This window comes from Varanus komodoensis, unplaced genomic scaffold, assembly GCF_004798865.1.
Source record: "Varanus komodoensis strain SLA01 unplaced genomic scaffold, ASM479886v1 scaffold11, whole genome shotgun sequence".
NCBI lineage: Eukaryota > Metazoa > Chordata > Lepidosauria > Squamata > Varanidae > Varanus > Varanus komodoensis.
In genome coordinates, this window is record NW_025335317.1 from 10,913,311 (window position 1) to 10,939,337 (window position 26,027).

General features: G+C 42.5%; 1 protein-coding gene across 2 annotated transcripts in view; it reads right to left on the bottom strand.

Moving 5' to 3' along the window:
* Window positions 1-26,027, bottom strand: part of GRID1 (glutamate ionotropic receptor delta type subunit 1) — a 759,138-nt gene that overhangs the window by 44,924 nt on the left and 688,187 nt on the right. For both annotated transcript variants that reach the window (XM_044420361.1, XM_044420360.1), the window contains exons 10-12: window positions 24,669-24,866; window positions 20,677-21,001; window positions 19,158-19,296 (exon numbers count right to left, since the gene is read on the bottom strand). In XM_044420361.1, the coding sequence (XP_044276296.1) occupies window positions 19,158-19,296; window positions 20,677-21,001; window positions 24,669-24,866 (662 nt within the window). The remainder of the gene's footprint in view (window positions 1-19,157; window positions 19,297-20,676; window positions 21,002-24,668; window positions 24,867-26,027) is intronic.

Consider the following 26,027-nt stretch of genomic DNA (forward strand, 5'->3'; position numbering starts at 1 on the left):
TGGTTGTCAGACTAAGACCCTCCTCTCCCAACAGGTTCTCCCAACAGGTATGCAATCTTTGATTTGCTGCTTTCATTATCAGTTATAACACCGGTTCATTAAGAATATTTTTAATATCTTATTTTTCCCAACCTTTTCATCTGCAGGAATATTGTGTTGGCTGTGGCTTTATTGTTGCTTGAGGTTAGTCAGTCCCTCAGCCATGTGGGAAGATGGCCAAGTGGGGGCTTCCTAAGACTAGAGAAATGTGTAGCGTGTGTGAACACAAAACACAGTGCAAGACTGAGGGGAGAGGGGGCTTCATTTTGCTTGCTGTGTCCCAGCACGCAATGGGCAGAGGAAGTGAGATAGGCAAGTAAGGAGGTGCAGGAATGGTGGATGGCTAACAGTTTTCCTCCAATCAAAGCATCCAAACAAATCATCAGGGCTTCCAAATCATGTGCACGGTATACTGCAGAATTGTTCAAGTGCCTTCTTTCCTCCATGTATTTCCTTCTCCATTTCCACGGCTTCTCCAGTTAAACACTGAAAAGGAGCATGACATTTCTTTCAGTCCACCCTTGATTTTTCCATTTAAATTTTAAGTGATGGGCCTGTTCTGTGTTAATGAAGCAATGCTGAGCATTTCTGCTACTGGCAAAATAAGTGCCACAGAGATTTGGACACAGGGCACTAGACTGCACAGATGCGTGGCACACTTAAATGAAGTTGGCGTAAGATAAACTGAAGCTGATGAATTAAGAGCTATGCAATGCAATCTCCTTAGCACTTTCTCATATTCTTCCGTTTTGCCCTTTGAAACCTAATCCCTGTTAGTGCAAGTACCAACCAATAAACCTCCCATTACTGACGAAAATCATCTTTTTTTTGTTCTAATCAAATTTTAGATTCTCATCAGTCCTTAGGCTGGTTTCATTCTTTAAACCCAGCTGCTGTGATTGTTCATAAGCATTATTATTTCTTCTCCTTGTCACACTAGTCTCCACATCTTGTGTTCTTCCATATGCCTCAGTGTGATAAAAGGGGGAAAGGCTTTCACAGACATAATATCCGCAATATTTGCAAAATGAAGCTGTCGATGTTCAGGAAGCCCCATTTATTCTAACATTAAAATGATTAGGTCTCATTCCATTGAGGGACTACTTTTAACTGTGATGAAGATCAAACACAGTGCGCTATTAACCATCAGTGTTTTCTGGAACAACAATTACCACCACTATTACTGCCCATCATTTAATGTGCCAGCCACATGCTAAGCTGCTTTTCATCTGCAATAATAAGAGCAAGCCTTTGAACGCACAGATAACAAAAGGAACCCACAGTAGACACTTCATGTCAGTTGCAACCGACACACAAAAGAAGCCATGCTTGAAACCGACCCATTTGGACTGGTAACATTTTAAGTCACATTATTCTTTTTTTCTCTGTGTGTCCCATCCATATATCGCACAACAATAAAAATTCTGAGGTGGAAATGCAATTCGGCTACAATTTCTGATGCATCTAGAAATAGGTTGCAAAGTAGCTGTAGCCACTGGCTTATTTGTTGTGTTGATATAGTCATTAATATTCTAATTGCTTGGAGCAGATGTCTAAGCAATCAAAATGTTGACAAATATTAGGGCAGCTGATGGCTGCACATACGCAGCATTTTCCCTGCACCCAAGTGCACTTCGGTGCAGAGAATCGTGTACACTTGTAATGTCAAACTGCCTGTCAACTCGCCTCTATTACACAAATAAATGGCTTGGTTTCAGCCAGGGATAGTCAGTCTATTCATGGAGGGAGTGGGGTAGAAGAGGCATTTATCTTGTTTCTAAACATTACTAGTTTCCAACTACTAGGTATACCAGGGTGCTGGAAATTCACCTGAAGTGTGGCCCAGAAATGCCCCGTGACGCAAATTAATGTTTGGTTAGGTCAAGAGTGAGAGGATGCTTTGGGAGGATCTCTACCATGAAACAGAAGTACATGTTGCAGAAATAAACAGAAGAGCTGTTCTTAATTGCAGTCCTCGAGGTTAACCAAAGAAAATCAAGGAAATACTGACATAGCTGTAATTTACATGTGGACATGATGAGCTGAGGCATGACTTAGGATAGAAATCTGGACCATATTTATTAAATCAAGTGCAAATGTGATGCAGGTCCCTGCTTATACCAGCCCCATCCTTTGCTGGTGAGCCTGAGATGTCACCTACTCTGCAGGTGAGCAACACGCTGGTGTTGGGAAGCTTTCCATCGTCTCTTCTTGGAGAGCAAAAGTCTGAGTGGGTGAGAAGACTCCATCTCAAAGCTGAACATAACTCCTCTCTGGGCTGCCAAACCCTGAGTGGAGAACCTTGGGAGTTATCCATTACCTAAAAGGTTCCAGCAGATGCTCACCAGCAATAACGCTTATGCCCATTCTGGCACAAACCTTCCAAAATAGGATTGAATTAAACCAGTCAAAAGAACCAGTCGTAAACATTACTCCATCCACTGCTGCACAACATAAGAGTAGGAAAAAATATAAGCCTTACCATTTATTTATATACACTTTGGCAAATCTGCTACTACTACAGAACTGGGAACTGTTACAGCACAACACTTTTATGGAGAGCTTTATTGCAGCAATTACCGAGGCTGTAATATTTCTGAAAATGATGAAACACTTAGATTTTTTTAGCTACCCTGCATGTGTCACAACAGAGACAATGCATAAATACGTCAGCCTTATTACAATTGAAGGAAAGGAGTATCCATCAAAGTACCATGGAACTAAATCTATCAAAGGAAAGGAGAATCTGCCTTGATGTTGCTCAAACTTGGAAATATGCCCCCTTTAACTATCAGGAAGTACCACAAATAAGCCCCCTGCAGTGTAACTGTTTTCCTTGATCTTTTCTTGGTTTAAGATTATGGCTGTACTAAAGACTATGTGTAAAGTCTAATTGTATCAAAGAAGCAGAAAGTATAGCAAATATTCAATATCTTTTTGAACAGTATGTTTCAAGCTATTACAGCTGTATTCATTTAAAAACATGCAGATAAAGGCCTAATTAAACCTCAGAAATGGAAAGTGATCCTTTTTTGTTTTTAAGCAGGTGCATTGTGACTTTTGCTTCTCCAGCTCCACCATCCTTAAAGCTCTTTGGGCACCTTCTCACAATTCTTTGCTTCATTTCTCTAACTGTCCCTTAGGCCCCAGATCACCTTCCCAGAGAAAATGTGTTCTTACACCTTTCTGTCTCTCCTCACAAACCTTCTCAAAACACATTTTTTCCCATGAAACCATGAATAACCACCCTCTCCTGCATCCCAAACTGCAATCCTACACAATTACCTTTGAGGAATCATTCATACAATTAATACTGCATATGACAAATGAGTGTGTAGTTGTTCTGATGTTTTGCATGTTAGCCACTTAGTATAGTTAGCTGCCTTGAGCACCCTTTGGAGGTAGGAAGGAAGGAACACAAGTTAAACAGACAGTTCATCCCTTGGCAGGCTTGATTCTCTGCTTTCTTCCCCATTTTGTATGCTTTCTCTCTACTGTCCAGCTTTAACTCGTAAGTTGTTTGGCTAAGGGATCTACCTTATATGGAAAAAAATCTCCTTTACCCTGGCAGTACTCCACAACAACATGGAGAACCTAATCATGGACATAAAAACATACCACTTTACTCTCTGTTCAAAAAATGTAAATATTTCATTGGCTTTCTCTGCCCTTGAGCTTCAGGCATGAAGCTTGAGAGCCTGCATGCTGAGTTGTATCACTGAACATACTCATCAGAGGGTGCCCAAGGAAAACATTTGTGCTGTGCAAGAAAATCAGTATTTCAGAATGAACCATATCTGAAAAAATGTAAGAAGATGGCTGAAATAAAGAAGCTGCAACAAAGTTGGGCTTTGCTGGAGAAGCTAGCCATCCGAGGTCCAGAAGGATGGAAAGGTGCAGATGCAGGAAGGCCTCCCCTATGAAAAGACCTCCATGTGCAGAGAGTGACCACTGTGATCACCGTGTGGGGCTGGACTAGTGGATTCTCCCTTCTTGTATGCTTGCTTTACTGCCATCATCACATTGGCTATTGTCATGGCTTGCAATGATCCTGTATGTGGGAAATGAAGGATTCTCCTTGCTGCTCGGGGGAAAACAGAGGAAGAGTTCTGCAGAGGGAAGAGTCCTTTGAGAAACTGGATGCAGAAATCCTGCTTCCTATTTTAGTTGATCTCTTGGGAAAATATCGGTAACATTCCGGCCATGTCATTGTCACTGTGGTCACCTTGCAATAATAGATGATGCACATTCTATTCTTACACTTGGAACAGGCAAGCTTCTGGGCCTGCAGGGGCATTGGACTGTTCCAAAGAATGCCTTGGGCACCCCCACAAATTCCCGTGGGGACAATGAAATGTTGTGAGAGCCCTCTTGCATGATTCTCACTTGTCTCCACCTCTGTTCAATCACTGGTGTTGGATTTCTCCACTGGCTTTCATGGAGGTGGGGGATATGGTCCGCTCCCCATAAACAGCTTGGAGGAGGGTCAAGAAACTGGAAAGGCAGGTGAGAAACATGGGCACCCAATGAAGAGGCCTACTCCCTTGTACCCCCTTCCCCCTATGCCCACAGAGAGAGAAATTTGTTTTAAGAGTTAATTGCCCAGTGTGAGGAGACACAATTTCCAATGATTCTGCAGAATCAATCAGCTGGGCATGCTGCTTGACTGGAAAAAGACAAGTCTAGAGCGGCAGCTCATGCAGAAAGACAACAGGCAGGCTCCTGTGTAGAAGGGTATTTTGGGTTCATAGGGTTGTTTGCCAGTGGAACAGACAGCTGTGGAAGTCAGTGGACTCTCCTTCCTAAGAGGCTTTAAAGCAAAGTCTGGAAGGCTCCCTAGCAGAGAGGAAGTAGCATCTCTGATTACCTACATTAGCAGGGGTTGGACTAGATTGCTTTTGAGATGTTTTTGAACTCTGTGATTTTGTGGTTCAATGCATGCATTTTTCATGACATGCTAGTAGGTATCTCATGGCCAAATTTGGGACTTATGAGGTAGACAGACAGAAAGGAAGGTGCTGTAGATACTCATCTTGTTGATACATCTTTGAGAAGGCAGGATATACATTCCAAAATCAAGAAAATGCTAAAAATAAGTTACAGTCTTCATCTTAGGTAATGATATATTTTGGTACATAGGTCATGTGGACAATTAAATCATGCTGTCTTTTTTGGGCAGAGAATATTTTTGGCTATGCTTTTATCCAGGGAGGCCAGCAAGGTAAGCTTTTTGCTCAGGGCCACCATGCTAAGCTTTTAGCTCAATGGTGCAACTAAGCTGCTCTATCAGAAGAGTGCCACTAAGATGAAGTACTGCCAAGGGCATGGAGGCTTCTAAGCTGCTTGGAACAGAAAATGTGTGCTACCCATTTGCCAAATTCCCATTTGAAATATTCTTGAGGTTGAAAGTATTTCACCGCTTCTCCCCACCCACCCCATCCAGTTAATAAAGTAACAGAACAGCTAGGACTGACATTTCTCCCTCTAAAATTCTAAACCACGGGGCCATTAAATTCCAGGATTTGCGTATGTCTGAATCAGGGTGTGTGTGTGTGTGTGTGTGTGTGTGGAGAGGGATGTGGGGGAGAGAGAGAAAATGGAGTGCTAATGTTCGGGCATTAGTCCACTGTAGGCTAAAACCCTTGAGGGGAAAAGCCGTTGGCGGGGGAATCAAGGCTATCTTTAAAAGTCTGGGACGGTGAATCTCCTTGGAGGGAATTCCACAGATCGGAAACTACCACACCCACAGCCAAACTAAACATTATGTTGTCTATTATTATTATTCTGATTCTGTATAAAGCCTGCTTAAAGCTTACTATGAAGAAAGTGCAGCCACAGGGTCCTGATTCAGATGTTTGCCCTATTCACGAGCGCAAGTACACGCACACACCACACCCTGCAGTTTCCCCAAAAGGTACTGGTTACCACAAGATCCAGTTTTGGGAGCAGTGGACAGCTGGCCAATCAGAGAACATTTTCTGCAGAAAAGATATGGTCCTGATCCATTTCAGGAATAAGTTCTATATCACCTTTCCATGGCAGCTTTTCCTCTAAATAAAAGAAATTAATTTAGCAATTTTCTTTTCAAAGCATGAAGAATATAACGTGTTATTTGGCCCTGAAAAAGCCCTGTGTCTCATGATACCTGTTTTCACTTCTGAAAGGTGGTGCATTCTGGGCAGGATGACATGTAGGGAAGTGTAAATGCTCCATCTGCCTAGTTTTTGTGTTCAGCCCTGGCTTTAAAAGTGATCCAAACCAAGAGGAAGTCATATACCCGGTGGCAAACCTGCTGCCCACAAGATCCCTCAAGCAGGATGGGTGCAAGACCTCCACCTGCCCAAGGTCTTCAGCAACTGGTATATGCAGGCACACCACCTGGGAAAGGAGGCTGCACATAGCCAGCAAGGCTAGTAGCCACTGACAGCCTCCTCCTCCTCCAGAGATGAGATTTTTCTAGGCAGAGATGAGTACTAGAGGCTGGAGAAGCTCCTAGAGTGGCCACTCTTTCCAGCGGAAAACCACAATGCCAAATTTGAACATCACAAGCAACCATCATGGAACCCAGAAACCACAGAACCACCTATGTTTTCCTATTATAGTTTCCAAAGACCAAAGTTTCCAAAGACGCCCTGCTGAAATACCATATCTGGGTTCGGACAACACAACAAACAATGGGGAAAAACCCAAGCACCATCCCTTGTTGTGCCGTGCGAAGCAAGCCATTGCTTTCAGAGCAATCGAATGGGACCTAAATTGGGTTCCAGTGATGCACAGCAACCTTAAGAGGTGCCACCTACTATGGAAAATGTCCATCTGCTGGGCATCGGGTGAACTGCATCAGAGGACTGCATTTACTTTGCATTTATGGATCTGCCAAAAGCAGTTTCAAAAGTGGCACTTTTCTTCCCTGCTCCAGTCACCATGGTGCTTGTGAAATGACTGGAAGCCAACCCAGACAGCTCTAGGATTACAGACCCGGCAAAGAAAAGAAGCGAGTAATGCAATTAGGTTAAACACAGAAGTGACATAAAGCCACTAACTAAACATTTCAAGTAGAAACCAGGGCTTTTACTATCATTTATTTATGGCGACTTAGTATTAATTAATCTTGTGCACACATGCTGAACAAGACTTCTTGTGCCTTGGGCTTCACTATAAGCAGTTCTGGAGCTTTCCATCTAATTGACAAGCACAAAACTCAATCGTACAGAGCCAAATACAATAATACGTTCCTCACAGAGACAGTGTAACTGCTAAATTTCAGCTACGAGGAAAAGGGAGGGTTGCTGTTTTGCATTTCTTCATTCAGTTCTGAAGCGATGTAAACACTAAAGAAAAGGGAATGACCCTCCTTTCTTATGGCCACTTCCATTTCCCCTTTTGTTAGCCTATACTGGGAATTCTTAGTCATGGTGCCGGAGAAGAGACAGTCATCCAAAAAATGAAATGGGCTAAACTCAGCACATATTGGATTGTGTGCCTCTGTTTACTCCTTTATAAAACTAAAATTATTTAACTCTCATCACTTTTTAAAGAGTTGTTAACTTCTCTAATTCCCTCATCTCCTCACAAAGAAGAAAAAGGGGTGGGAGAAAGAAAGAAAAGGGGTGGAGGGAAACTAAGTATGGAAGAGGTATACTTTATAACAATTGAGGCAGATCGTCCAGATTTCTTGAAGATGATCCAGTTTTTCTCCTGTTGAATGCTATGTGGTTCCATCTGCAAGGCTGAACGATTGTCCACAGCCTGTGCTTCCCTGACCTTGGACAGGGCAATAGGCAGTATTTTGGCAGAGGGCCCACTGGACCCCAGCCCTGCATCTGTATACACATGATTAGGGAAGAAAGTACAGGCTTGGAGCACCCATGGGTTACTTCCTCCCCATTCAGAACTATGGAAGAGAAGAGTGAAATGAGACATCCTCTGTCTTACATCCTGTCAGTGCAAAATGGTAGAGCACAGGACAAAATACCTGTTGCTCCCGCTTGGCTTCCCTCTCTTTGCCCCATAGGCTAAAGAGTTAACAGAGTTATTAGAACAAGATACTGTAATCTTCTCAGTATGATGACTCTTTTTAAACAGCTACAGCTTAGAATTCAAGTACAGCTCAGTCCCAGCAGTGGGTTCCCCCACTTTACCGAAGACAAGCATATCATAAAGTTGGCATGAAAACCATACGGTTTGAATCAAGACACATCTGACAAATGAAGCTCACTGTCTCCCAAAAGGAATATACGTAGCACACTACCTTGATTATTTATAGAGATTTGCTTTCAGTTGGCCTCATACTGTTTTCTCCAGTCACTCAGATTTGGAAATGCATTGATTAAAACATTAATTACCTGGATCAAGGGTTGGGTTTTTTTGGGAGAGGGGGATCTGATTCCAATCAAGCAAGCCAAGTATCTCTGACTGCACCAGCAAACCTACCACTCAGTCTGTAAGTGTTTTAATGTTTTACTCTGCAGCCAGGGTGGATCTGGAATTTATTTGTATTGTGTTTTACATTATTATTCTTATTTATTTATGAAAGCTGTCCTGAAAGGACGAAAGGATGGCATATAAATATTCTAAATAAATAATAAGTGCTATTATGCCAATTGGTGAAAAGAACAAACACATTTTAATCTATTTAATCTCTCCTGATTCATTTTACTACAGTCAAATATTGTCAAACATGCCATGTCCAAGAAAGTCCTTGAGTCAGCCCATCATGGGAGGAGTGACCACTGCCTGTTTCCTGATATTCAGAAAGCAGTGTTATGCCCTCCTCCTCATTCCTGATTTAGGAGTGCAAACTGAAGTGTAGTTCTCTTCAGAGAGTGCTTTTCTTCTGCTTCTCGGTAGCTGCATGCTGCAACTAGAAGAACCAAATTGTGAACCTAAAGTTCAGGAAGACAATGAAGCAAGCACACAAGAAAAGTCATTCCAATCATGCAAGAATTAAGATGATCAGCAAGTAAAGTAAAATGCCCCCCCCCCCAAGATGATCTGACATGATGACTGAAAACATTCTGAAACTAACTGGTCATCAGGATTCTCTGGAAGACACTAATTTCTGTATTTCCTGTCATTCTTTGCTCCTCTTCTAATAGTGGTTTGAAATGCTGGTGATTATTTTTCCAGATTTGATCATTCAGTTTGCTATAAATGTGTACAGTCAGATGGCAACAGCACCGCATGTCCAGGCCACTAGGACATTGAATGCAGTCCTCTTAAAAAAACATACACAGTAGCTAAGACTGTACAGCTCTTAAACATCAAAAGAAAAGGTACCTCATTGAAAGGGGTGTGCTCCTTTTAGCTTACACTGAGCCAACTTGGATAAAAACTGGGCTGTTTATCCCCAGTTTTATTCATTGTCTAACCAATTTGGGCAGTTCCTCAAAGCAGTCTCCAGCTACATCATGTCCTGAAGCTTTCGCTTCTGTCACCTATGCTACGTATTTAGCATCTACATGAAACCACTGGGGAAGACTGTCCAACATTTAGCAGTCCTGTACTGCTATTATAAAGAAGACAGCCTGTTCTCTCTTTCCCATCTGTCTAAGTTTGAGGATGCTCATTTCCTTTCTAGACATCTCAATAGCCAAAGCTCTCTGATGGTCACAAAAGCTGCAATGCCAAAAAACAACAAAACATAGCATAAAAACTGTTAATGCTGCATTTGAAAACAGTTTAAAAGAGTAGAAATTGGTTAAAATAGATGCTCTGAACTGATGTTCAGTATCGGTAACAGATGGGATGGGGGCAAACAAGACGGGGCACGACCCAGACAAGAGAGAGAGAGATTCGTGCTCAGCACAGGCAATTCAGGGAAGTGGGGTTCAGACTATTCTGGATGAGACTGCACTCCCCTTGAAAAATCAGGTTCGTAATTGATGTGCTCCAGGATTCATCCACAGATCTGACTGTCCAGATTTCGGTGACAGCCAGGGGCATATCCATTTCACCGCTCCTGTTCCTTGAGGTGTCCACTGTAGCCATGCTCACATATGCCTTAGCTGCATCTTATTTGAGTTCTTACAATAGGTTCTTTGTGAGGCCACTTCTGAAGACTGTTTGGAATCATGCCAGCTTCTGGGAGCACGTGACTCCTCATTCACTCCTCTGGCTGCTCATCTGCTTCTGGACATTTGGGCCATGTGCTGGTTATGACTTACAAGTCTCCAGGTGGCTTACACCTTCTCTCATACAGACCTGCCCTGATGTCGACATCTTCCGCAGAGGCCTAGAATTTGGCCCATCACCATCTCAATGTGCATTTGGCAAAAAGTTCATGAAGTCCTTGCCTAAACTTTGGAATTCCTTGTCAAGGGAGGTTCAGGTGGCACCCTCACTGTTGGTTTTCCTCTGCTACGACAAGACCCTTTTGTCCTATAAAGGCTTTTGTCCTATAAACCGGACTTGATTTCTCTGTTGCACTGTGTTTAAAACTGTATTTTAATTTGATCAAGTTTTACCTGACTCCCATTATTTTATATTTCATACATTCACATTTCATTCTAGATACGTTTGTTCTGTTTATGATATTGTTTTAATGCTGGATTTTACTGCAGTTAGATGCCTTGAACATTTTTTATCAAATACTGGAGTAGAAATGAAACTCTCTCTCTCTCTCTCTCTCTCTCTCTCTCTCTCTCTCTCTCTCTGGAGGCTTTTTGCTTTCCTAGCAGGTACTCTCTTTAACAGGCTAAAGAGGGCTTCAGAGGGGTATAGTCTTAGGCCCCAGATTTCCTGGGGTCAGCTCTTTCAACTGGGAAATTCTCCAGATTGGAATTTGATTGTACCTGGAAGGATTCGGCGGCTTCTAATTCCCTCTGCTTTGAGGTGAATGTTACTGAAACCCAGGAGCTCTTTTCTGGACCTGAGTCTAACAAAGCTGGCACCTCTGGTGCCTTACGTGAGCCGTTCTGGGGCTATAAGCGATGGAACGGCATACAAAAACTCTAAATAAATAAATAATAAATAATCCTGCCGAGGGCCCCATCCAGGGCAGCAAGCTGGGTGGGAAGGAGAGCCTGAAAAACAAGCTAACTGAGCAATACCTCAAACTTGCAGGGCAATAAATTTATTTCTATAGTTATTGTATGTGGCAGCAGGAACAGTGCTTTAATCAAATGCTGATCAGTTGGGCACTAAACAACACTGGTAGTGCACTTCATCTTTCCATAGTCTTCCTCATTGATAATTCATGCACTGAAAAGTTTTTACAAATGGGAAAGCTAGGCAGATCCCAGGACTTAATTGTGAAATCAGAACAAAAGGGGGACACTGGTCTAGAAAGGGCTCCTGCCTAAGCTCTTGAATCTGACAGAGGGTGTGGCATTAAGTGCTTTAGGGCACACTCTTAGATATGTCCTCCGCTCTGCATCCAGCTCAGGGAGAGGGAAGAGAGGGCAGTCCGTGATTCAAGGAAGCAACAGGGAAATGCAGAGGAATACCAAGGAGACCTTTGATGGCTGGAACATGTACTGTGCACTCGGTGGATTTTAAAGAGAACAGCTCCTTTAATGAATAGTGTAGGCCATCCTGACTAGGGAACAGTTGCCGTGCTCCTTTATAAATTGGTAAACAGTTTTCACAGTTCGACAGGATTGTGCCGAACTTATACGCATCAAGGCTGGCTCCTTCCTAGGATTCAACGGCAGCCATTTGACAGGAAAAGCTTTCCTGCTTCTCTTTCTTCATCAGGGAGATGAGCTTTCTCAACTGTTAAGAGAATCCCACTGCACTGGAAAACAGTGTCATTCAGAGTAGGTCCAGCCATAGGGGGGTTTCTTTTGTAAGGGTAAGAATCATCTGCAAGAGTCAGCAAGCGCCCCATTTCGGGGATGTTGGTGAAGATCACAAATACTGTGTTTTGAAGACCAGTTTTACACGCTGGCAATTTCTATTTTATTGTTGGATGAATATCCCCACCTTGAATATTCACAACTAGGTCGTTATTATGAAGCATTTTGAACTGATTTATTTTGCACCTGCGTGGCTAACATTAACCCGACCAGACATCTCTTCTCTAATTAACTGAGCTGCAGAGGCAGAGCAGCAGTCTGTGGCATAGAAATGGAGCAGCCTTTACCAAAGGGGATGCTTTAGAAATGCATGAGGGGATTTATGCCCCAATCCCAGTCCATCTGCAATTTTAAAAAGACCCAACAACTCCTTACTGACATTTTTATTATTTTTGTGTCCTTTCCAAGGCATCTTTATGAGTCCCATCCTTCCTGCCCCCAGTTCTTGAAGCCAGTGTGGCTTCCATCAGACTCCAGACATGCCGGTGGGGCTGACGAGAGAGAAAGGTTTTCCCGAAGCTGATTGAAGTTTGTGATATGATTCTGAGACCCACACTGATGGGATCTGGAGATCCAGATTGTCACTCCTTGGTGTGGCTGTTGTGTCCCACGGATAATGAGATGTGGGCAGCTGGAGGTGGTGAAAAGGGACCATGACAGGAGCATAGAAAAATCTCAGGGTGGTAGAGTAGAGGCCAACAGGTCGGAGCTAGGAAATCAGAACTAAAGGTGAAAGGTTGTTGGAGTGAGTGACTCCACATCACCATTGCATGCTATTTGTTAAAGGGAAAGGGGACCAAACAAGGGAAGTCCTTGTTCACAAGGCCACAGTGTAAAACAGATGTGATACCTGTAAAACAGGTATGATATCAAAGGAAGGGAAAGGCGACATACTCTTGGGGCCTTGTTTGGGCTTAGTGTAGTAAATGAGCAAAAGGCCAGCTTGATAAAGACATCAATCCAAACCGCAGACACTGTGAAAAAGGCTAATTCCATGCTAGCCACAGTCAGGAAAGGTACCGTGTAGAAAACTGTTAATATCCTACTCCCCTTATACAAATCTGAGGTGCAGCCACATCTGCACTGCTGTGTGCAATTTGGGTTACTGCATCTAAAGAAAGGATGCTGTAAAGTTGGAAAAAGTGGAGAGCAGGGCAACTGGAATGAGCAAGGGCTGAAACAATTCCCCTGTGAAGAAAAACTAAGACAAATGAGGCTGTTTGCCTTGGGGAGAAAAAGGGGAGTAAAGGGAGACACAATAGAAGTGCATAAAATTATGTGGACAGAGTGGGCAGGGAGGCATTTTTCGCCCTCTTCCATGATACTAGAACTGAAAAGGCTACACTAAATTGAATGGTGGGAGATTCAAGGTAGATAGAAAGAAGTTTTCCTTCAACATGCACTGTTAAATTAAGGAATTTTCTACCACACACTGTAGCGATGGCCGGAAGAATAAGCTGTCTATTACTACTAGTCATGCTAAAGATCAGCCACTGCTGTATCAGAGACTGTATGCCTCTGTATATCAGTTGCTGGGGTCGCACCACTGGGACATCACGAGTGCAATCAGGAACCAGTAGTGCATTTCCCACTGGTTGGCCACTGCGTGAAGCAACAGTGACCCATGCTATGGTAACTTCCCAACTGGATTATTGTAACGCACTCTATGTGGGGCTGCCTTTGAAGACAGTCCGGATACTTCAATTGGTTCAGAACAGAGCTGCCAGGATACTAACGGGGACCGGCAGGTACTCACATAGAACGCCAGTCCTCTATTGCCTACACTGGCTACCAGTTGAAGTCCAGGCCCAATTTAAGGCGCCGGTGATGACCTATAAAGCCCTAAACAGTTTGGGTCCAGGATACCTGAAGGAGCATACCTTCCCTATGTGTCCTCCAGCCCCTTGAGATATGAGGCGAAGGCCCTCCTCCAGGAGCCCTCCATGAAAGAGATCAAGAGGGCGACTACCCGGAGGAGGGCCTTCTCTGTGGTGGCGCCCTGACTGTGGACTATGCTCCCCAGAGAGGTTTGCCTGGAGCCAACGCTTCTTTCCTTTCAGCATCAGGTGAAAACATTTTTATTCTCCCAGTATTTTAACTGTTAACCTGTTTTATTTAGTGGTTTTATACTTTAACATTGGATGCCGTGCAACTGCTACTCGTATTTCTGTTTTTCTTTTATTGTATTCATCTGTTGCAAACTGTCCCAAGACGTCTGTGATGGGACAGTATAGAAAAGTTTTAATTAAATAAATAAAATAAATAACTGATCCAGCATGGCTCTTTTTTTTGTTCTTATCCCTCTGCCTTCATTACCCAGATAATATTACTTTTAAACTGGGTGGTTCATATGGATGATCTCCTTCAAAACAATGAGGAATCATGCTGGTCCGGACTTTGCGTGTTTAGGTTTTCATTCTGAACATAAACAAACATGGAAGTTCAGGAATTTGGATGCTAACAAAACACTGGTAACCTGCCCAGACAGCAGACAATAGAACAATGATGATATAAACAGACACACTATACTGTGTATGCACAATCAGCAAACTTCAACAGACGCACCTAAAAAATTCATAACAACTCTAAATGTAAGAGCTTATCCAACAAAGATTTAAAATACCTTTGGATTTGCAGTCAGTCTACCTTCTGTGTGCCCTTGCTTGTTAAATTTTTAGCGTGGAAACTAACATAATTGATAGAATTCTCCTGATTTTCGGCTCTGGAATATGTATGCAGTGGCTGAACTGTGGATAGCTTTGCTATCTAACAAGGAGCAGTAAAGCTACTCTATTGCTAAGTAAGTTCAGGAATGCCTCTGGATGATTCAGTTGCATAGAGATGCCATATTCACTGGGCCACAGGAAGGACAAAAGAAGCACATAGGCCTGCAGGAAGAGAGAGTTGGACCTGGATTGTGAAGATACAGTTTCCCACTCAGCCTTGAACTTACCCTCAGTCCCATCCTAGGGCTGCTTCAATGGGGCATTTTCCCCTTCCCATTGCTTCCAATGGGAGTCAAGTCCCGATACCAATTCTCAGGCCGGCATTGATTCCAACTCTGTTTGGGAGCAGGACAGGGAATCCTGTGACTCCTCATTTGCTTTCAACATGCCCTGGTTTTGGCCTCATCATAGGTGGGGCAGCCAGGGTGGTGGACAATTCTGCCACCATCCATGGAGAACCTCCATAGTTAGAGAGAGAAACAGGGCATCCAGTGGCTCTTTTCTCAGCTTTCTGGAGTTCATAGGTTTACTCTCTTCATTTATTTGCTCCATGTTTCAATTCAACTCCATTTTATCGCTTGCATACAGTCTACAAACCAAGTGCCCAAAGAGTTCACCAGAATAACATAAAGGCTGCAGATAATTCAGATAATTTGCTACTAATTTAGAGTGACTGCAGATACTCTTCCAACAATTATATTAGTTTTGATAGTGGAAGGCCAAACAGTAGCTGTTTGCTTATTACAGTGGGACCGCAGCAAAGGTGCAAAGATCTGTAAGCGTAATGCAGATATTTGACTGAATGTATCTTCAGCCCTTTCAAGCAAGCCTGCTTCTCTGCCACATTTTCAAATTGCATAAAGGACTATACATAGCCCATACATGGAAGCCCAAGCCCTATATCTATACACTCCTACAGTAAGGGTCAACCTCTTTAGCAGGGGTGCAGAATGTCAGGTCTGGGGACCAAATCAGGAATACCTGCAGTTCCACTCCAGTCATACAGGGTTCCTCAGAAGGCCCTGCTTCTTCCCCTTGACCTATCTATGTTTTCCCAAATGACAATAATTGGGTAATTTCTCAATTTTTGTTCAGTTTTTTCTCTGCAAGACTTACTATTGGAGGCAAGAGCTTTAAGCAAAAGTTCTGCTGGCATTTTTCGTAATTCCAACTTCACCTCTTTCGCCATTGCCTCGGCTACATTGGCTCCACCCACCACTGGAACACAGACCTGGAAGTGCCTTCAAAATGGAAATACTGAGAGAAGTCCTTCACCTCTTATATATGTGTTGAGTTCTACAGATGAAGGCCCTTATCCAAATATGTTTTCTACTGTAGGCCTGAATGAAAAGATGAAGGACGAAGAAACAAGATAGACCATTCACACAACTAAATAGATTAGACTGGGTGGAATGAAAACTGGGGGTGGGGGGGAGGTTAGGTATTTCTCCTCGAAGCCTAAAGAAAACCCACAGTAAAATTATGTTCGAAGAGTTACAGGGTCTTGTCAGGAAGTCATGTTTCCTGTTCTGAAAACATTAGCAATGTCTACTAATTCTCTTGCACATAACATCAAAATGCCTGCAGGAATCAATAATCACACATCCCCTTTTTCCTGAAAGAATAGTTTTGGAAGATTGTCGTGGGGACCTGGGAGCAAAGCAGAGCCCATAATAAAAACGTTAACCATGTGGGAGATGCTGCTGGGCCATAACATCAATTTCTCTGTTAGTGGCAATTTAAAAACAGAAGCAATACAGAACACTCAAACTCTTTATGACAGGGGCTGAGACAAGTTCAGCTAGGGATAGGCAAACATGATGTCTGAGCTCACTGAGGTTTTCAAATCCTTCCTTGAAGCACAGTTTGCCCGATTCACATTCTCAAATGCTAGTCTTTGCCTTTGCTTTCTTTTTCTTCTTTCTCTTTGCCTGGAAAAAACTGTTAATAGGCATGAAAACAGGGATTTGTTGAGACAAAGGCACATTTGTGTAAGTATGCACTTTGCAAATGTGCTTCTTCAGAGCTGCACTCTTTTGAACAAGAGCATGGCAAACATTTGCAGGGATCGTATTTGTGCTTGCATTCATGTTCCAGGCTGAAAATGGGGCATGATTTACGAACAGGAACAAAGCATCCCTGAGTTCACCTGATCAACAGATCGACTGCTCTTATTTACTGTGCTCCAGATCATTATTTCTAGAAACAAGAACAATTCAAACTGGTATTCCTTACAAACACAGGAAAGCCTAAAGGTACCAGAGAGATGTTTGACCTCACGTATTATAATGCTGGAGAAAAAGAGAAAAAACTGAACCAGAAATCCAAACATAAAGCAAACTGCAGCAGTAGCAGAAACATACAGCAAGGACCTCGAGCACAGGAATGGATGACTCACAGTAGGGGTGCATGAGAAATTAATTTCAGTTTGCCCGCTCCATTCTTACCTCCCAAATGCAGGTGTGACCTGCAGTCAACGCTCATATATTTCTGAGCTTGTGATTCTGTCTGTAGTTGAGGGATGGGATGCATTAAAATGCATACATTAGAAAAATATGCATAAATGCATAGTCTTTTTCAGAAAAAGTGCATACTAAGATACTTTTGTCATTGTGAATGATTATGTGCTTTTGAATGCACAACTGAGTATGTACCCAAGTACATATCCAACTATGCACCCTAGTACATTGCAATTTTCACATGGAAAGAAGACAAAAACGCTCACAATCTGCTACGGACATAAGTCAGATGAACCTTCAAAGTGGAATCAGGAGAACCACAACACAGTGATTCCTTTCCTTTCCTTTCCTTTCCTTTCCTTTCCTTTCCTTTCCTTTCCTTTCTCCACATCCATAAATCACATGGGAACTCAACATTTAAATGGCAAAACATTTCCCATATTTAAAAGTGCCAAACAAACAGAAACACCAATAGATGCTTTGCAGAGAAAGTGTGTCAAGGCTTTCATAGTCATATCTGGCCCAGCTGCCTTGTTCAGAGTCAGACCATGGGCCCATTTGACCAACACAGACTAGACAGACTGGCGGAAATGCTCTCTAGAGATCTCAGTGATGGAACCTTGGACACTGCACACAGACCCAATGCTCTGCCAGGCCTAAGCATATAACTGTCCTATAGCAGTTTAAGGGGCTCAATGTTCTTTGTGTACAGTATCAAAGTACCTCTCATAGCAACTATGAAATATGGGTTGATATCATCATCATCATCATCATCATCATCATCATCATCAACATCATCATCATCTTACTGCAAATAGCAAAGGGAGCCTTGCATGTAACATTACTCAGAGATTCTCTCTCCCAACGTAGTGTGTCACCTCAGGGGAGAGAACACAATGATAATGGGAAGCCATTGAACATATTTAAATAAATAAATGATCGATCAATCACTGGCCGAAGATGGTGGCACAAACCTCATGGAAAACACACGAGAGCGAGTCCAATGCTGCAAGTATAATGCCCATCATGAAAGAAAGCCAATCATGGAGTATTCTCAGTTTAGAGTAAAGAAAAGTGCTTCATGGGGAAACCAAAAAGCAGGAGGAAGGCATTCCCCTATACAATATATGGTGATATGCCACCATGAGTTACTTTCCCCACTGTAAGGATTTTAAAGAAACAGCAGACATTTTCAGATTCTTTTGAACTGAGGTAAGTTGCTCAGGCATTCTTTAGCATTAAGAAGAGACTAAAGATTCAATTAATGCTTCCAGCAGCACTGAACAAAAACAAGATATTGATATAGAAATAGAAGCGCATGATGTAAATGACAATCACATAGATGATATAGCTACAAATCTAGCTCTTCAAAGCTGTGTCTTCAGATGAAACAGTCTTGCTATATGCTTTGTGGATTATCACTGGTTGCAACAAATCAGCTGGAAACAGGCTCTTGCCAATTCTGTTGACAGCTGGATACAATCGCACCTCTCGATGAATGGCTGGGAGTTTTAATCACTGGCACACAGCAAAGTAAAAGTCCAGAAATGTACTTCTAATGGCAAAATGATTATATTTATTAGCAAGCAGTACAATTTAATCACATTGACTAATGATATATACTGCCTTCTGACCTAGCAAGACCATCACACTTGTCCCTTCCAAAACAAGAGAAGAGCCCTTAGTAGAAAGCAAAGTTTCTTGCACCTGAGCACTTCTGCATCCATAAGTGCATGAAATTACAAGCCAAGCTGAGGTTATACAAATAGATTCCACAAACATTAAGGCCAGATGTTACATAATTTATATTTGTTTTTATAATGAGTCTGTACAGCTGCAGCCATATGGTGGATCACAGAAGATGGCCTCTCAAGCAAACTAATGAACAATTTTCAATTAAATGTAGAACTGCAGTTTCCTTACGCTCATGGTTTCAAAGAAGAATGCGAATGAATTTCTGCACAGGGTTTACAGAACAACTGTGTGTGGGTGCAACACCTTGATTCCTGTGGAAGGTGCTTTTATACCTTTTCTACACAGTCCCCAAAATGTTGTCCCAAAGTCCCTTCAAATGTACTTTCTCCTTCCTAATGCTCTTACCCCAATGCTACTTTGTAGGAGGGAAATGATCTTACCTGATAGGGTTGTCCATCCTATTTACAGTGAGGAATGCTGCAAGGTTAGCTGTATAGGATGAGCACACAATAAGTGTGAAGAGCCACCAACTTCCCATCACAATCCGCATTGCCATAGAATTGACTGAAGACTCACCACCTGGAACATACACAAAGTGAAACCTTGGAATCCCATACCTAAGAAAGCCAATGCCTGTCTATAGTGGCTCCTCAGCCTCTGCTCATCATCCATATGCATTCAAAGCACACTCATCATACCCCCGCCCTGCCAAAACACACCCACACTCACACAAACAATAGTGAACAACATGTCTTGGCTTACTGCAGCTCATCAACCATAGCTAGCACAGCCAAAGAAGGATGGACTAAAGTATCTAGAGGTTCTACAAAGAATCTAGAACTCACAGGTTGCCCACTCCTGTTTGAAAGAAACATACCATCGTCAAGTCCCTGGATTTACACTGTATAGAAACACACAATCTCACAATTGCAGGGATTCCTGACTGAAAGGTCATGTGCAAGTTCAAATGGTGCAAGAGTTTCTGGGAAGAAGCCACTTCAGCATGCAAGTGGGAGGATGCATATTTGAATGCTTTGCCATGCAAAGAAATAAAAGCTGCTGCATGCGGGAAGCATGCATGTCAGGGAGAATGCCCCGTTTCCAGCCTCATCCCTGCTACCATTACAGGTGAGCATTCAAACGTGTTATTTCCCAGCTGGACTCTGCAGTGATGTAGTCCCAGAAACTCTGTGCCAGGTCTTTTAAACAAATATGCAAATTGGCTCTTTAAAAATCATTGCAGAGTTGAAGTGGCCAAAACCAAAACGTAATCCAACATATCGAATCAGTAATATTTGTCTACCAGAAAAGTCATTCCAGCATCTCTGGAATGCAAAGCAGTGCTTAAAAAGCAATGCAAAGAACTTGGAAGTACAGTTAGCAGCTCATGACAACTATACAAAAAGTTTATTCAAGTCACTTTTTTTTTAAAAAAAACTTGCCTTTAGTTTTTGGCAAAAATTTTAAAAAATATCTAGTTTTCATAATTAAAATCTATAAATTCATAGCACATTACTTCAACTAAAGATCTACCATCATCTCCCACGCTTAGCTGGGAAAGTGTTTGCAAGAACGGAACTTCTCGTGTGCTGCCACACCTCACTTTATACAAAATTGCACAGGCATTTTTGGGTTGGGCAAGCATGAACGATCGTCATGCTATTTTGCATACAACCCTCTAAGTACTCCTTTTAAAATGGAAGGCAGAAGCCAAAAACAACTTGAAAGGAGATGATTTGACAAGCGTCTCAGTGTACAGAAACAGATGCTGTGTTTTTATGTGTTTTGAAATCTTGCTACAGTATTTTGTACTGAGGAATAGATCTAGTGGAACAAGCTGTGCGATGTATCCCAAGCAGTTATTTGCCTGAGGTTAGTCCATGGCATATTTTAGGATTGCAAAGGTGTCAATAGGCATTGGTACAGTTGGTGTTGGATGGGAAATAGCTGACCAAGTACCTTGCTGAACGAAGGCCCCGTACACAATCCAAATGGCACTGTGAAGTGTGGAGGAGGCAGAAGCTGCAGGCTGGGAGGAGTTTTGGGCTCTTACTGCTTGAATTCGATTCAGCACAAAGATCAGGACGCCAACAATGGGGATGGCAGCAGCAATGCAAGCCCACACTGCGAAGTCGAAGGGAGCAAAGAGGGAAAAGATGTTGATCTTCTCTTCTGGTTTCTTGATGAGGATTCCTACAGAATAATCCATGTAGCGCTTGCTGAAGTCGACAACGCTCTCCCGTTCCGGCGTTATCGTGATAGCGGAGATCGCCAGGTCGGCTCTCTGAAAAGTGAACACAAACAATTGTAAAACTCGGTAGAAAACTTTGACCTCCGTGGGGCAAATTTTCGCCACTGAAGGAAAGGTGTGAATGAGGGATAAGAACAATAAGGACCTGCTCCCAAAAATACATCAGGTGGAATGGCAAGCAGAATGAAAAATGACCACTCCACCAACGTTCAGGGCTAGAGGCAACAATGGCTGTGGACATGGGCAAAAAGCCTTGCTCAGCTACGTTTTTATGAGGGTCAACCTGACGCAGAGCAGAGTGAAGAGTGCTACAAACAGGAAACAGTTGAAGGCATCTAAATGGTGCAGCAAGACTTCCTAAAGCAGTAGTGAAATGCTCCAATTTAGGCTCTGCTTCAGGCAGCAGAAGCCTTGGAGAGCACTAACCGCTGGACAGGCTGGTGGAGAAGAAAGTGGCACTGATTGTCACCACCTTCTTTCTACACTGCAAACTGTTCAGCACATGAGGCAAGGGCTCATACAGCATGAGAGACATCTTTGTGTCATGGTAGAAATCATATCCTTTGCTTCCAAGCTCCTGGCATTTGAAGTACATTTTTTACTTTACAAAATAGAGGCTTTTGAGTAGGGAAGCTCAGTTTGCCTGGATTCTGGATGGGGCAAGACACTTTGTCAAGCCTAGCTTGAAGGCAGTGTGCAAATTAATTTGATATGTTCTTTTCTCTTCTTTCCCTTCTTTCCTTTTCCATCAAAGGGATTAGCCACCTTGAGTCAATCTATGCCACTATGACTTTTCCTGAATGATATCTCTAAAGGGTGCAGGTGAAGAAGAAGGCATGCAAGTTTGAATGCTCTCTCATCAATAAAAGCGTCTTCCTTAGTCATGGAAAACTAGCACATTAAGGGGAAGACTAAATTAGATGATTCTTCCAGATGTTATACTTTCTGATGTTAATGTAGGAGAGGAGGTTATGAGTGGAAATTCGACCATGTGATATTCCACCAGCAATTTGCATGGCAAAGTCCAGGAAGATAATGGACCACAAGACTTTTTATATATTTCAGTCGGAATTTATAAATGAAAAAGCACTGTTTTTCCTGTGGAGTACAATTCATACATTATATAAACTGTTATCTGTTATGTTTTGTAGCGTGTGTATGCACATCTTAAAATTCGCTCTTCCATATAATCATGGATGTTACAAATGGAATTGTGACTGCACACCTGATTGGAAATAAATGATTGGAAAGAAGATGGAATGGCAGTCTAATTGCTTAATTCCTTCCGTTTATGAAATGTTGAGGAGTTCCTTTTACAATTAGCAGTAATTGAAAAGCACTATGTAACCCAATAGCCAACAGACTAGCTTGCTTGTGTATGCAATTTTCAAAGTAAAAACAAAATTCAAAATGAAAATATCATCATCATCTGATATGTATATATCATTTTTCTGCCTACCCTCAAAATGATGCACAATAAAATCAAGTAAAACACATCCCTGTGCAGTTTGTGGTTAGGTTTTACACCAAATCGTAGTCTTTTAACTATATGAATGGTTTGTAATCTGCCCAAGAATGCTTTTTGTTAAGAAAATTAAAACTAAAATAGATTGATCAATTAAAGCAGCATGGTTTAGACAAAACACGATTTTAAAAGCCAAAGAGCTGGCCACAATAAGACAGTGATGTGGTGCTTAGAGGGTTGGGTTAGGGCTTGGGAGAGCTGAGCTCTAGACCCCACTCAGCCACATAATTCACCAGGTGGCTTTGGATCAATCACAGACTTTCAGCACAGCCTACCTTACAGGGTTGTTGTGGTGAGAATAAGATTAGGAAGAGAATTATGTAAACTGTCTTGCCTTCCTTGAAAGGAAAAAGGCAAGATATACAGAAAACACTACCACCACTTGGTAGGGATGGAGCCAGCCTGACCTCCCTTAAGGACAGCTGACGTCCCACTCGCCTCCTGTAACTACCAACCTATTTTCTCCTTTGCAGGACATGCAATTACACTGCATTTCTATACCACCTGTAGCCGAAGCTCTCAGGGCACTTCACAACTTTTTAAGTCACCCATCCAGATTTCAACCAGGTTTGACCCTGCTTAGTTTCCAAGATTGTGCAAGATCAGGCACTTCAGGCTACACAGAAGCGAAAAGATGCAACAGGACCTCAAATGAAGTCCTCAAATTATGGGTGCACTCATAGGAGGGGAGAGCGCCTCAGATATCCCAACCTCAAACCATTAGGTCAAAACCAGCATCCTAAATGGGCCTCAGAAATAAATGGAAGGTTGGTTCAAGAGGGGTCAGATATGGTCCCTAATAGCATCTCAAACAAGAGTCGGCCTGCTGTCTTTTGCTCTAGTGGTCACTTCTGAACACTTTCCAAGGGCAATTTCACATTCAGCATATTTTCTAATTGGGAGGTAATTAAGCCATGGATCATCACAGTCAGAGGTGCCACACAATGCGCAGGGTTTACTTGCACACTTGGGATACTCTGGAATAGAGAGACGATGCAGGAACGCTTGCTGTAGCAGCACCGCCACAACGACTGTCTGATCTTGTGTTTTGCTTTCGTTTGCATCATAAGTGTCCTCCCAGCAGACGCTTGGGATAACAAGCAGCACAGTAACATGTGGATGAGTGCACTATTTGGAAATTACCACATTGCTGAATATTAATGCCTAGGAGTTCGTTCTATGGCTGTGACGATGTTCATCCCCTGCCAGAAACAAAGTCGTACTTCCAACGCGATCTATTCCGACATTTGCGCTCCTGAGGATTTTATGCTGAAATATGTTCTGCTTCACTTTAGCGGCATTCGCTTCATCAGGGAGAACACAAGTGCTTTCGAATCAGATGTGACTCAATCACTTCGAGATGCGTTTCCATCTTCTCCTTGCTGAAAGACTGTTTTTTTCCAAAAAGGGCAAGACTATACCTTCTTCTTTGAGCCATCACTCAACTGATCCATATAAAATAGTGTTTCTATAGAAAGCATGCATGGCAGATGCATAGCAGGTGGATTCCAGGGACAGGGTTTTAATAAGAGAACTATGGGACAAAGGACTCCATGAAGCATGCAACGGAAATTCATATTCTGCTCTTGTGTGCATAACACACACTGGTCCTGCTGAGTTCCAAGTTTCTATGGCAATTCCACAAAGTATTTGTTTCAGATCCCTGCTTTTCCCCTTCAACCAAATTCAAGTGTAAGTTGAGTTCCTCTTCCAGTGACAAGTTTGAAGAATTTCAAATAAAAGAAAAGGAAATTAACAAGATTTTAGAGGGGGAGTTAATAACTTCCTAGGATTTCTCCTACAAAAAATAAAAAAGGAGATTTTTCTGTATATCAGGTATTAGAGAAATATGGGGGAAGCCAAAAGTGTTTTGATAAGGCTAGCCCATGTTTCCTGGGGTCTGTTCAGCGTCCCTAATTTCTATACTCTATATTGTGATATTAGAAAGGCGACATTCCAGTTATTGGTTCTTTAACTGCAATGATAACTAGGACAGGATTATCTTTTGGGCAGACTAAGTGGCTCAGTGTAGCTGAAAACTTAACCTTCCTGCATTAGTGATCCAATCCCATGCAGGTGAAGTTTGCCTGGCTGGGGCATGCTAAGAGTTGTAAGACTTTTTAGTGTCTAAATATGCATGGGACCATGTCCTTTAGTAATTAGAGGGCCACATACCTTGTTAATTAGTTCTCCAATCATGCCATTCCAGGAGCTGTTATGGAGCTGCTGCCCATACTTGCCATCTGGTGCTTGATATATCTCATACTTGAAGCCCAAGTTCTTCGAGAGGGCATCCAGGACATCGATGGAGAAGCCTTTATAGCGCTTGGGTTGCCCAAGTATATTCTCAGCCACCATAACAAAAGGTTCTTCCTGAGAACAAATGAAAGTTTAGGCTGATGTTTAAACAATTTTCCAGTACGGAGAACTCAAATGCATGGCACCTAGAATGATAATGTTTCCAAGCCTTCAGCACTGCAATTCCGATTCAGTGGATTTTTCCAATAAAAAGACTACAGGGATTTCTAAGATAAAAGTGAGAAATCTGTTACTTGTTCTTTCATTATTCATAATTATGTCCAAACCATAAGAATAAAGTGGTTGGCCCCTGAGGTGCTTTAAAGTTAATGAACTGCACCCTGGAAACCACAAGGAGACAGGGAATCCCGTCAGTTGATGGCTTCAGCATGACATGGACTGTTTGCTCGGTTGCCAATGGGATGCTAGCCCTACTAATTTTACTGCCATTGCCCTCGGCTATCTTTGCAAGTGGTGCTGACATTCTCTCGGGACAAACCAACTCCTCTCCTGGACAGGCAAGAGATATGATCACAACCTTTAGCAGCTTGCGGGGAGGAAAGAGAGCCAGAGACCGGGGAGTGAAGTGTCCTAAAGATCTAAGAGAAGCACACCAAGTCAATTTAATGTACTCTGATCCAAACCCAAGGAATTGCAGCTGAGCAGTGGGGCAGAGGGCTTGCATTCATCATGCTTCAGACTACCAATTCTCTTCAAGCTGGATCTGACATTAGAAATAAGCAACTGGCATGCCCATACAATTTTAATAAAGGAGGAGATCGTATGTAGGTCACCGTGTTCAATGCTGCAAATACCTTCTAAGTTACGTGTTGCTTTCGCAAGTATGTTGTACTTTGTTCAGTGCTGCAATAGGCTAGTAACCCAGCCTTCGTTTTTGCAGAGGTTCAAAATCTGAGCATGTAAGACAGATGCTTCTTGCTACTGTACACATGGGGTGGGGGGAGGGAGATCTGAAAACCACCAGAAGTCTTATCATTAGCATTGCAAATGGAAGATGTTACCATACAGAAGACTAATTTCAGCACATGAGTAAAATCTATATTACAGGATGAAGTGGGTTACAATAGTCTTTCTCTCCCCAAAGAGGATCTTGGGAACTATCATTCTATAAGTTGGTGCTGGACATTTGTAGGAGAGAAGTATCAATATCTTAACCTTATAACCATTCCAATGATTCTTTGGAGGAAGACATGACAATTAGAAAAACAGGGCAGA